This window comes from Mustelus asterias, unplaced genomic scaffold, assembly GCF_964213995.1.
Source record: "Mustelus asterias unplaced genomic scaffold, sMusAst1.hap1.1 HAP1_SCAFFOLD_1880, whole genome shotgun sequence".
NCBI lineage: Eukaryota > Metazoa > Chordata > Chondrichthyes > Carcharhiniformes > Triakidae > Mustelus > Mustelus asterias.
This window is the reverse complement of record NW_027591825.1, coordinates 1-11,545: the sequence shown is the minus strand read 5'-3', so window position 1 is coordinate 11,545 and position 11,545 is coordinate 1. Positions and strand designations below refer to the sequence as shown.

The window sequence follows — 11,545 nt, the reverse complement described above, 5'->3', positions numbered from 1 at the left end:
GAGTTACAGAGAGAGATTGAATAGGTTGGGACTTTATTCCCTGGAGCGTAGAAGATTATGGGGAGATTTGATAGAGGTGTATAAGATTTTGATGGGTATAGATAGAGTGAATGCAAGCAGGCTTTTTCCGCTGAGGCTAGGGGAGAAAAAAACCAGAGGGCATGGGTTAAGGGTGAAAGGAGAAAAGTTTAAAGGGAATATTAGGGGGGGCTTCTTCACGCAGAGTGGTGGGAGTGTGGAATGAGCTGCCGGATAAAGTGGTAAATGCGGGGTCACTTTTAACATTTAAGAAAAACTTGGACGGGTTCATGGATGAGAGGGGTGTGGAGGGATATGGTCCAAGTGCAGGTCAGTGGGACGAGGCAAAAAATGGTTCGGCACAGACAAGAAGGGCCAAAAGGCCTGTTTCTGAGCTGTAATTTTCTATGGTTCAATGGTTCGAAGGTGCAGAAATTCACCAGAATGGTTCCAGGGATTGGGTATTTTAGCTCCAAGGTTAGGTTGGAGAAGTTGGGATCATTCAGGAAGCAGAAAGGAGTCGAGGAGGAATTTGATAAATGTGTACAAGATTATGACTGTTTTAGATAAGGCTGATAAAGTAAAGCTGATAGTACGGTACAAGGACTAATGAGATACAGATGTAAGATTTTTGGGTAAGAGATACAGCAGGAATGTAAGGAACAACATTTTTAATGCAGGGAGTGGTACTGACCTGGAACTCACTGCCTACGAGGGTAATGGAATTGGAGGTGATGAATGATTTAGGAAATTGGATGGGTACATAAGGAAATAAGCTTGAAGAGCTATGGGAGAGAACAGGGGAATGGAACGCAGTGGATTATTCTGCAGAGAACTGACATGAACTCAATGGGCCGAATGGCCTCTTTCTGTGCAGTAATGACAATGACTCTATGACGTAAGCAGTCCTGCCCTTTGGAGTGCAGTCTGTCCAAAATGGTAATGTCCATCATCAATGCTGCAATCTCATTCTTTCTTCCTGGCTCCCTGTTAATGCAATGCATCCAGTTCTTTGAGAAGGTGACCAAAGAGGTGGATGAGGGTAAAGCGGTTGATGTGGTGTATATGGATTTCAGCAAAGCGTTTGATAAGGTTCCCCATGGTAAGCTTTTGCAGAAAATACGTACACATGGGATTGAGGGTGACTTAGTGGTTTGGATCAGGAATTGGCTAGCTGTAAGAAAACAGAGGGTGGTGGTTGATGGGAAATATTCATTCTGGAGTTCAGTTACTGGTGGTGTACCGCAAGGATCTGTTTTGGGGCCACTGCTGTTTGTCATTTTTATTAATGACCTGGATGAGGGCGTGGAAGGATGGATTAGTAAATTTGCGGATGACACTAAAGTCGGTGGAGGTGTAGACAGTGCGGAGGGAAGTGGCAGGTTACAGAGGGACATAGATAAGCTGCAGAGCTGGGCTGAGAGGTGGCAAATGGAGTTTAATGTGGAAAAGTGTGAGGTGATTCACTTTGGAAGGAGTAACAGGAATACAGAGTACTGGGCTAATGGTAAGATACTTGGTAGTGTGGATGAACAGAGGGTTCTGGGTGTCCATGTGCATAGATCCCTGAAAGTTGGCACCCAGGTTGATAGGGTTGTTAAGAAGGCATACGGTGTGTTAGCTTTTATTGGTAGAGGGATTGAGTTTCGGAGCCAGGAGGTCATGCTGCAACTGTACAAAACTCTGGTGCGGCCGCATTTGGAGTATTGCATACAGTTCTGGTTGCCGTATTATAGGAAAGATGTGGAAGTGTTGGAAAGGGCGCAGAGGAGATTTACCAGGATGTTGCCTGGTATGGTGGGAAAATCGTATGAGGAAAGGCTGAGGGGCTTGAGGTTGTTTTCGTTAGAAGAAAGTTAAGAGGTGACTCAATAGAGGCATACAAGATGATCAGAGGATTAGATAGGGTGGATAGTGAGAGCCTTTTTCCTCGGATGGTGATGGCTAGCACGAGGGGACATAGCTTTAAATTGAGGGGTGAAAGATATAGGACAGATGTTAGAGGTAGGTTCTTTACTCAGAGAGTAGTAAGGGCGTGGAATGCCCTGCCTGCAGCAGTAGTGGACTCGTCAACATTAAGAGCATTCAAATGGTTATTGGATAAACATATGGATGATATTGGAATAGTGTAGATTTGAGGGGCTTTAGATTGGTACCACTGGTCGGCGCAACATCGAGGGCCGAAGGGCCTGTACTGCGCTGTAATGTTCTATGTTCTATTATACTGGTCTATCAGGTCATTCCCTCCAGTACCCAGCAGATCACAATAGCCGGTACACCCCTACCTCATTATCCACATTCAGCCCCAAGTTGTATTCCAGCTATCACACCCCCTCCCCCAATTCCACCCTCAGCAGCCCTTTTCAGTCGCATTATCCTAAACCATTCCCAACCTGACTTCTCATTTTAACAGCTAAATGTTGTTCATCTTAGACTCATTGACCTCTATGACCCTGTGACCTCTATGATTCTAGACAGTCTAGATACAATTTGCAATTCCCAATCTCACTGGGTCACACCATGGCTCAGCTGTTGCACCCCACAAGCTCAGTTTTGTTATATAATGATCTGAGGGAACGCAGATCCCAGATTTTGCATCCTTAATATTGGTGCTGTGCAGAAGTGTAACCAGGCTGTATATACATCATCCTGTGATGGACATATCACATTGGAGGTTAGCCACTGAAAGACTCATAGGTCAGTATAATGGAACAGCCAACTTGGGAAAGGAGGAGTTAAGGCTCTCCATGGCAGTGACTCCACAAAATCCCCAAATGCAGCAGGTTCCTTGGGGAGGATTTTATGGCAACGATGAAAGGTCAGGTTCAATTCAGTGACCTTTGCCCCCTGAGACAAGATGTAGACCATTTGTGGAAGTGGGGAGAATAAAGGGGTTATACTGGACAACAGGTGCAGCGGGAGTTTAATACATATATTCCATATAAAATTATTCCATATAAAATATTACAAGTTCGTAGCTCCAATGGAATTTATAAGAACAGCTCAGTGAGCAAACAGAAAGACCTTGAAGGTAAAGGAATAACGATCGGAACCAGCACTAACTCGGCCACACGATTCAGTTACGTGGCAAATTTCTTCTGTCGGATGGGTGCAGGCAGATGTGCATTAATCTCCATCACAGGACGTTCCACTACCACGAGACAACCGTCACAGAGGAGTTCAACATACAGCAGAGGCTGCAGAGAGATAGAGGAAAGTTCAGGGAATCTGACGATATGTGGAACACATTGACAGCTCATTGAGGAAGGAATTTAACAGGAAAACAACAGCCTCAGCGCAACACAAAACAGATAAAAGCCTCATTCCTTCGCTTGTCTGTGCGTCCCGGTCAGTGCGCCGGGCCCCGGACGCGTCCCGGTCAGTGCGCCGGGCCCCGGACGCGTCCCGGTCAGTGCGCCGGGCCCCGGACGCGTCCCGGTCAGTGCGCCGGGCCCCGGACGCGTCCCGGTCAGTGCGCCGGGCCCCGGACGCGTCCCGGTCAGTGCGCCGGGCCCCGGACGCGTCCCGGTCAGTGCGCCGGGCCCCGGACGCGTCCCGGTCAGTGCGCCGGGCCCCGGACGCGTCCCGGTCAGTGCGCCGGGCCCCGGACGCGTCCCGGTCAGTGCGCCGGGCCCCGGACGCGTCCCGGTCAGTGCGCCGGGCCCCGGACGCGTCCCGGTCAGTGCGCCGGGCCCCGGACGCGTCCCGGTCAGTGCGCCGGGCCCCGGACGCGTCCCGGTCAGTGCGCCGGGCCCCGGACGCGTCCCGGTCAGTGCGCCGGGCCCCGGACGCGTCCCGGTCAGTGCGCCGGGCCCCGGACGCGTCCCGGTCAGTGCGCCGGGCCCCAGACGCGTCCCGGTCAGTGCGCCGGGCCCCGGACGCGTCCCGGTCAGTGCGCCGGGCCCCAGACGCGTCCCGGTCAGTGCGCCGGGCCCCGGACGCGTCCCGGTCAGTGCGCCGGGCCCCGGACGCGTCCCGGTCAGTGCGCCGGGCCCCAGACGCGTCCCGGTCAGTGCGCCGGGCCCCAGACGCGTCCCGGTCAGTGCGCCGGGCCCCGGACGCGTCCCGGTCAGTGCGCCGGGCCCCGGAGGCGTCCCGGACAGTGCGTCGGGCCCCGGACGCGTCCCGGTCAGTGCGCCGGGCCCCGGAGGCGTCCCGGACAGTGCGTCGGGCCCCGGACGCGTCCCGGTCAGTGCGCCGGGCCCCGGAGGCATCCCGGTCAGTGCGCCGGGCCCCGGACGCGTCCCGGTCAGTGCGCCGGGCCCCGGAGGCGTCCCGGTCAGTGCGCCGGGCCCCGGAGGCATCCCGGTCAGTGCGCCGGGCCCCGGACGCGTCCCGGACAGTGCGCCGGGCCCCGGACGCGTCCCGGACAGTGCGCCGGGCCCCGGACGCGTCCCGGTCAGTGCGCCGGGCCCCGGACGCATCCCGGTCAGTGTGCCGGGCCCCGGACGCGTCCTGGTCAGTGCGCCGGGCCCCGGACGCGTCCTGGTCAGTGCGCCGGGCTCTGGATGCTGCGCCGAACCCTGATGCAGAGTCCTCAGCTGGAGTATTGTGTCCAATTCTCGGCATTACAGTCCAGGAAGGATATCAACACCCTGGAGAGATGCTAAGGAGATTGATTAGAAATGTACCAGGAATGAGGGACTGGAGAACAAAGAACAGTACAGCACAGGAACAGGCCCTACGGCCCACAAAGCCTGCGCCGATCACGTTGTCCTATCTAGACCAACCGCCTGTATCCCTCATGTTTGTTCATGAGCCTATCAAGATAAGTCTTAAATGTGGCTAACGTAACTGCCTCAACCACCTCACTTGGCAGCGCATTCCAGGCCCCCACCACCCTCTGTGTAAAAAAACTTCCCCCGCACATCTCCCCTGAACCTTTCCCCCCTTATCCTGAACTTGTGCCCCTTGTAAGTGTCATTTCTGCCCGGGGGAAAAAGCTTCCAACTGTTCACCCCTCATAATTTTATAAACTCCTATCAAGTCACCCCTCAGCCTCCAGGGAAAACAATCCCAGTTTATTCAATCTCCAGCAGCTGGGACTGTTGACCTAAATGCACAGAGGAATGTTGTACAATTTCCACAATCTCACCTTGAATTTCTTACAGATTTTGAACGCATGCTGCTCCACCTGGCGAGCTTGTCCAGACAAACCTCTCAGTAACGCCTGGTTATAGAGTTTGGAGGGTTCGGTCGGAAAACGCTGGAAAGAAAAATCCCAAAAAGTCATATCGAGCAGAAATACTTCAAAGTATGGTGATATGGTGGAGGGGGGAGGAGGCGAGGTGCGAGGGGGGGCGGCGGGAAGGGGGGGGGCGCGGCGGGAAGGGGAGGGGGGTCGGGGGAGGAGAAGGGGGGTCGGGGGAGGAGAAGGGGGGTCGGGGGAGGGGAAGGGGGGTCGGGGGAGGGGAAGGGGGGTCGGGGGAGGGGAAGGGGGGTCGGGGGAGGGGAAGGGGGGTCGGGGGAGGGGAAGGGGGGTCGGGGGAGGGGAAGGGGGGGTCGGGGGAGGGGAAGGGGGGTCGGGGGAGGGGAAGGGGGGTCGGGGAGGGGAAGGGGGGGTCGGGGGAGGGGAAGGGGGGTCGGGGGAGGGGAAGGGGGGTCGGGGGAGGGGAAGGGGGGTCGGGGGAGGGGAAGGGGGGTCGGGGGAGGGGAAGGGGGGTCGGGGGAGGGGAAGGGGGGTCGGGGGAGGGGAAGGGGGGTCGGGGGAGGGGAAGGGGGGTCGGGGGAGGGGAAGGGGGGTCGGGGGAGGGGGGTCGGGGAAGGGGGGTCGGGGGTCGGGGAAGGGGGGTCGGGGAAGGGGGGTCGGGGAAGGGGGGTCGGGGAAGGGGGGTCGGGGAAGGGGGGTCGGGGAAGGGGGGTCGGGGAAGGGGGGGTCGGGGAAGGGGGGGTCGGGGGGTCGGGGAAGGGGGGTCGGGGAAGGGGGGTCGGGGGGTCGGGGAAGTGGGGTCGGGGGGTCGGGGAAGGGGGGTCGGGGAAGGGGGGTCGGGGAAGGGGGGTCGGGGAAGGGGGGTCGGGGAAGTGGGGTCGGGGGGTCGGGGAAGGGGGGTCGGGGAAGGGGGGTCGGGGACGGGGGGTCGGGGAAGGGGGGTCGGGGGAGGGGAAGGGGGAGGGGAAGGGGGGTCGGGGGAGGGGGGTCGGGGGAGGGGAAGGGGGGTCGGGGGAGGGGGGTCGGGGGAGGGGAAGGGGGGGTCGGGGGAGGGGAAGGGGGGTCGGGGGAGGGGAAGGGGGGTCGGGGGAGGGGAAGGGGGGTCGGGGGAGGGGAAGGGGGGTCGGGGGAGGGGAAGGGGGGTCGGGGGAGGGGAAGGGGGGTCGGGGGAGGGGAAGGGGGGTCGGGGGAGGGGGGTCGGGGAAGGGGGGTCGGGGGGTCGGGGAAGGGGGGTCGGGGAAGGGGGGTCGGGGAAGGGGGGTCGGGGAAGGGGGGTCGGGGAAGGGGGGTCGGGGAAGGGGGGTCGGGGAAGGGGGGTCGGGGAAGGGGGGGTCGGGGAAGGGGGGGTCGGGGGGTCGGGGAAGGGGGGTCGGGGAAGGGGGGTCGGGGGGTCGGGGAAGTGGGGTCGGGGGGTCGGGGAAGGGGGGTCGGGGAAGGGGGGTCGGGGAAGGGGGGTCGGGGAAGGGGGGTCGGGGAAGTGGGGTCGGGGGGTCGGGGAAGGGGGGTCGGGGAAGGGGGGTCGGGGAAGGGGGGTCGGGGAAGGGGGTCGGGGACGGGGGGTCGGGGAAGGGGGGTCGGGGGAGGGGAAGGGGGAGGGGAAGGGGGGTCGGGGGAGGGGGGTCGGGGGAGGGGAAGGGGGGTCGGGGGAGGGGGGTCGGGGGAGGGGAAGGGGGGTCGGGGGAGGGGAAGGGGGGTCGGGGGAGGGGAAGGGGGGTCGGGGGAGGGGAAGGGGGGTCGGGGGAGGGGAAGGGGGGTCGGGGGAGGGGAAGGGGGGTCGGGGGAGGGGAAGGGGGGTCGGGGGAGGGGAAGGGGGGTCGGGGGAGGGGAAGGGGGGTCGGGGGAGGGGAAGGGGGGTCGGGGGAGGGGAAGGGGGGTCGGGGGAGGAGAAGGGGGGTCGGGGGAGGAGAAGGGGGGTCGGGGGAGGAGAAGGGGGGTCGGGGGAGGAGAAGGGGGGTCGGGGGAGGAGAAGGGGGGTCGGGGGAGGAGAAGGGGGGTCGGGGGAGGAGAAGGGGGTCGGGGGAGGAGAAGGGGGGTCGGGGGAGGAGAAGGGGGGTCGGGGGAGGAGAAGGGGGGTCGGGGGAGGAGAAGGGGGGTCGGGGGAGGAGAAGGGGGGTCGGGGGAGGAGAAGGGGGGTCGGGGGAGGAGAAGGGGGGTCGGGGGAGGAGAAGGGGGGTCGGGGGAGGAGAAGGGGGGTCGGGGGAGGAGAAGGGGGGTCGGGGGAGGAGAAGGGGGGTCGGGGGAGGAGAAGGGGGGTCGGGGGAGGAGAAGGGGGGTCGGGGGAGGAGAAGGGGGGTCGGGGGAGGAGAAGGGGGGTCGGGGGAGGAGAAGGGGGGTCGGGGGAGGAGAAGGGGGGTCGGGGGAGGAGAAGGGGGGTCGGGGGAGGAGAAGGGGGGTCGGGGGAGGAGAAGGGGGGTCGGGGGAGGAGAAGGGGGGGTCGGGGGAGGAGAAGGGGGGTCGGGGGAGGAGAAGGGGGGTCGGGGGAGGAGAAGGGGGGTCGGGGGAGGAGAAGGGGGGTCGGGGGAGGAGAAGGGGGGTCGGGGGAGGAGAAGGGGGGTCGGGGGAGGAGAAGGGGGGTCGGGGGAGGAGAAGGGGGGTCGGGGAGGAGAAGGGGGGTCGGGGGAGGAGAAGGGGGGTCGGGGGGAGGAGAAGGGGGGTCGGGGGAGGAGAAGGGGGGTCGGGGGAGGAGAAGGGGGGTCGGGGAGGAGAAGGGGGGTCGGGGGAGGAGAAGGGGGGTCGGGGGAGGAGAAGGGGGGTCGGGGGAGGAGAAGGGGGGTCGGGGGGAGGAGAAGGGGGGTCGGGGGAGGAGAAGGGGGGTCGGGGGAGGAGAAGGGGGGTCGGGGAGGAGAAGGGGGGTCGGGGGAGGAGAAGGGGGGTCGGGGGAGGAGAAGGGGGGTCGGGGGAGGAGAAGGGGGGTCGGGGGAGGAGAAGGGGGGTCGGGGGAGGAGAAGGGGGGTCGGGGGAGGAGAAGGGGGGTCGGGGGAGGAGAAGGGGGGTCGGGGGAGGAGAAGGGGGGTCGGGGGGAGGAGAAGGGGGTCGGGGGAGGAGAAGGGGGGTCGGGGGAGGAGAAGGGGGGTCGGGGGAGGAGAAGGGGGGTCGGGGGAGGAGAAGGGGGGTCGGGGGAGGAGAAGGGGGGTCGGGGGAGGAGAAGGGGGGTCGGGGGAGGAGAAGGGGGGTCGGGGGAGGAGAAGGGGGGTCGGGGGAGGAGAAGGGGGGTCGGGGGAGGAGAAGGGGGGTCGGGGGAGGAGAAGGGGGGTCGGGGGAGGAGAAGGGGGGTCGGGGGAGGAGAAGGGGGGTCGGGGGAGGAGAAGGGGGTCGGGGGAGGAGAAGGGGGGTCGGGGGAGGAGAAGGGGGGTCGGGGGAGGAGAAGGGGGGTCGGGGGAGGAGAGGGGGGGCGGGGGAGGAGAGGGGGGGCGGGGGAGGAGAGGGGGGGGCGGGGGAGGAGAGGGGGGGGCGGGGGAGGAGAGGGGGGGGCGGGGGAGGAGAGGGGGGGGCGGGGGAGGAGAGGGGGGGGCGGGGGAGGAGAGGGGGGGCGGGGGAGGAGGGGGGGGGGCGGGGGAGGAGAGGGGGGCGGGGGAGGAGAGGGGGGGGCGGGGGAGGAGGGGGGGGCGGGGGAGGAGAGGGGGGGCGGGGGAGGAGAGGGGGGGCGGGGGAGGAGAGGGGGGGGCGGGGGAGGAGAGGGGGGGGCGGGGGAGGAGAGGGGGGGCGGGGGAGGAGAGGGGGGGCGGGGGAGGAGAGGGGGGGCGGGGGAGGAGAGGGGGGGCGGGGGAGGAGAGGGGGGGCGGGGGAGGAGAGGGGGGGGCCGGGGAGGAGAGGGGGGGCCGGGGAGGAGAGGGGGGGGCGGGGGAGGAGAGGGGGGGCGGGGGAGGAGAGGGGGGGGCGGGGGAGGAGAGGGGGGGGCGGGAGAGGAGAGGGGGGGCGGGAGAGGAGAGGGGGGGCGGGAGAGGAGAGGGGGGGCGGGGGAGGAGAGGGGGGGGCGGGGGGAGGAGAGGGGGGGGCGGGGGAGGAGAGGGGGGGCGGGGGAGGAGAGGGGGGGGCGGGGGAGGAGAGGGGGGGGCGGGGGAGGAGAGGGGGGGGCGGGGGAGGAGAGGGGGGGCGGGGGAGGAGAGGGGGGGGCGGGGAAGGAGAGGGGGGGCGGGGGAGGAGAGGAGGGGCGGGGGAGGAGAGGGGGGGCGGGGGAGGAGAGGGGGGGCGGGGAGGAGAGGGGGGGCGGGGGAGGAGAGGGGGGGCGGGGGAGGAGAGGGGGGGCGGGGGAGGAGAGGGGGGGCGGGGAGGAGAGGGGGGGCGGGGAGGAGAGGGGGGGCGGGGGAGGAGAGGGGGGGCGGGGGAGGAGAGGGGGGGCGGGGGAGGAGAGGGGGGGCGGGGGAGGAGAGGGGGGGCGGGGGAGGAGAGGGGGGGCGGGGGAGGAGAGGGGGGGCGGGGGAGGAGAGGGGGGCGGGGGAGGAGAGGGGGGGCGGGGGAGGAGAGGGGGGGCGGGGGAGGAGAGGGGGGGCGGGGGAGGAGAGGGGGGGCGGGGGAGGAGAGGGGGGGCGGGGGAGGAGAGGGGGGGCGGGGGAGGAGAAGAGGGGCGGGGGAGGAGAAGAGGGGCGGGGGAGGAGAAGAGGGGCGGGGGAGGAGAGGGGGGGCGGGGGAGGAGAGGGGGGGCGGGGGAGGAGAGGGGGGCGGGGGGAGGAGAGGGGGGCGGGGGAGGAGAGGGGGGGCGGGGGAGGAGAGGGGGGGCGGGGGAGGAGAGGGGGGGCGGGGGAGGAGAGGGGGCGGGGGAGGAGAGGGGGGGCGGGGGAGGAGAGGGGGGGCGGGGGAGGAGAGGGGGGGCGGGGGAGGAGAGGGGGGGCGGGGGAGGAGAGGGGGGGGCCGGGGAGGAGAGGGGGGGCGGGGGAGGAGAGGGGGGGGCGGGGGAGGAGAGGGGGGGGGCGGGGGAGGAGAGGGGGGGGCGGGGGAGGAGAGGGGGGGGCGGGAGAGGAGAGGGGGGGCGGGAGAGGAGAGGGGGGCGGGGGAGGAGAGGGGGGGCGGGGGAGGAGAGGGGGGGGCGGGGGAGGAGAGGGGGGGCGGGGGAGGAGAGGGGGGGCGGGGGAGGAGAGGGGGGGGCGGGGGAGGAGAGGGGGGGCGGGGGAGGAGAGGGGGGGCGGGGGAGGAGAGGGGGGGGCGGGGGAGGAGAGGGGGGGCGGGGGAGGAGAGGGGGGGCGGGGGAGGAGAGGGGGGGCGGGGGAGGAGAGGAGGGGCGGGGGAGGAGAGGGGGGGCGGGGGAGGAGAGGGGGGGCGGGGGAGGAGAGGGGGGGCGGGGGAGGAGAGGGGGGGCGGGGGACGAGAGGGGGGGCGGGGGAGGAGAGGGGGGGCGGGGGAGGAGAGGGGGGGCGGGGGAGGAGAGGGGGGGCGGGGGAGGAGAGGGGGGCGGGGGAGGAGAGGGGGGGCGGGGGAGGAGAGGGGGGGCGGGGAGGAGAGGGGGGGCGGGGGAGGAGAGGGGGGGCGGGGGAGGAGAAGAGGGGCGGGGGAGGAGAAGAGGGGCGGGGGAGGAGAGGGGGGGCGGGGGAGGAGAGGGGGGGCGGGGGAGGAGAGGGGGGGCGGGGGAGGAGAGGGGGGGCGGGGGAGGAGAGGGGGGGCGGGGGAGGAGAGGGGGGGCGGGGGAGGAGAGGGGGGGCGGGGGAGGAGAGGGGGGGCGGGGGAGGAGAGGGGGGGCGGGGGAGGAGAGGGGGGGCGGGGGAGGAGAGGGGGGGCGGGGGAGGAGAGGGGGGGCGGGGGAGGAGAGGGGGGGTCGGGGGAGGGGAAGGGGGGTCGGGGGAGGGGAAGGGGGGTCGGGGGAGGGGAAGGGGGGTCGGGGGAGGGGAAGGGGGGTCGGGGGAGGGGGAAGGGGGGTCGGGGGAGGGGAAGGGGGGTCGGGGGAGGGGAAGGGGGGTCGGGGGAGGGGAAGGGGGGGTCGGGGGAGGGGAAGGGGGGTCGGGGGAGGGGAAGGGGGGGTCGGGGGAGGGGAAGGGGGGGTCGGGGAGGGGAAGGGGGGTCGGGGGAGGGGAAGGGGGGTCGGGGGAGGGGAAGGGGGGTCGGGGGAGGGGAAGGGGGGTCGGGGGAGGGGAAGGGGGGTCGGGGGAAGGGAAGGGGGGTCGGGGGAGGGGAAGGGGGGTCGGGGGAGGGGAAGGGGGGTCGGGGGAGGGGAAGGGGGGTCGGGGGAGGGGGGTCGGGGGGTCGGGGGAGGGGGCTCGGGGAAGGGGGGTCGGGGTGTCGGGGAAGGGGGGTCGGGGGGTCGGGGAAGGGGGGTCGGGGAAGGGGGGTCGGGGAAGGGGGGGTCGGGGAAGGGGGGTCGGGGAAGGGGGGTCGGGGAAGGGGGGTCGGGGGGTCGGGGAAGGGGGGGTCGGGGAAGGGGGGGTCGGGGAAGGGGGATCGGGGGGTCGG

The 11,545-nt window shown here is 68.0% G+C and overlaps 1 protein-coding gene and 1 long non-coding RNA gene across 2 annotated transcripts; one reads left to right on the top strand and one right to left on the bottom strand.

Annotated features, from left to right (window-relative positions):
• Positions 1-2,924: 2,924 nt before the first annotated feature.
• On the bottom strand, positions 2,925-5,230 carry LOC144488813 (uncharacterized). The gene is made up of 2 exons (XR_013496659.1): positions 5,114-5,230; positions 2,925-3,215 (listed from the first exon to the last, which is right to left on the bottom strand). It is a non-coding gene; the product is annotated as an uncharacterized LOC144488813 (long non-coding RNA).
• A 44-nt stretch (positions 5,231-5,274) lies between these two features.
• LOC144488812 (uncharacterized) lies at positions 5,275-6,685 on the top strand (the record flags this gene model as incomplete). Its single annotated transcript, XM_078206913.1, has 3 exons — positions 5,275-5,751; positions 6,124-6,369; positions 6,619-6,685. Coding segments are annotated over exons 1-3 (790 nt in total), but the record flags the coding sequence as incomplete, so codon positions are not given.
• Between the last annotated feature and the right edge of the window lie 4,860 nt (positions 6,686-11,545).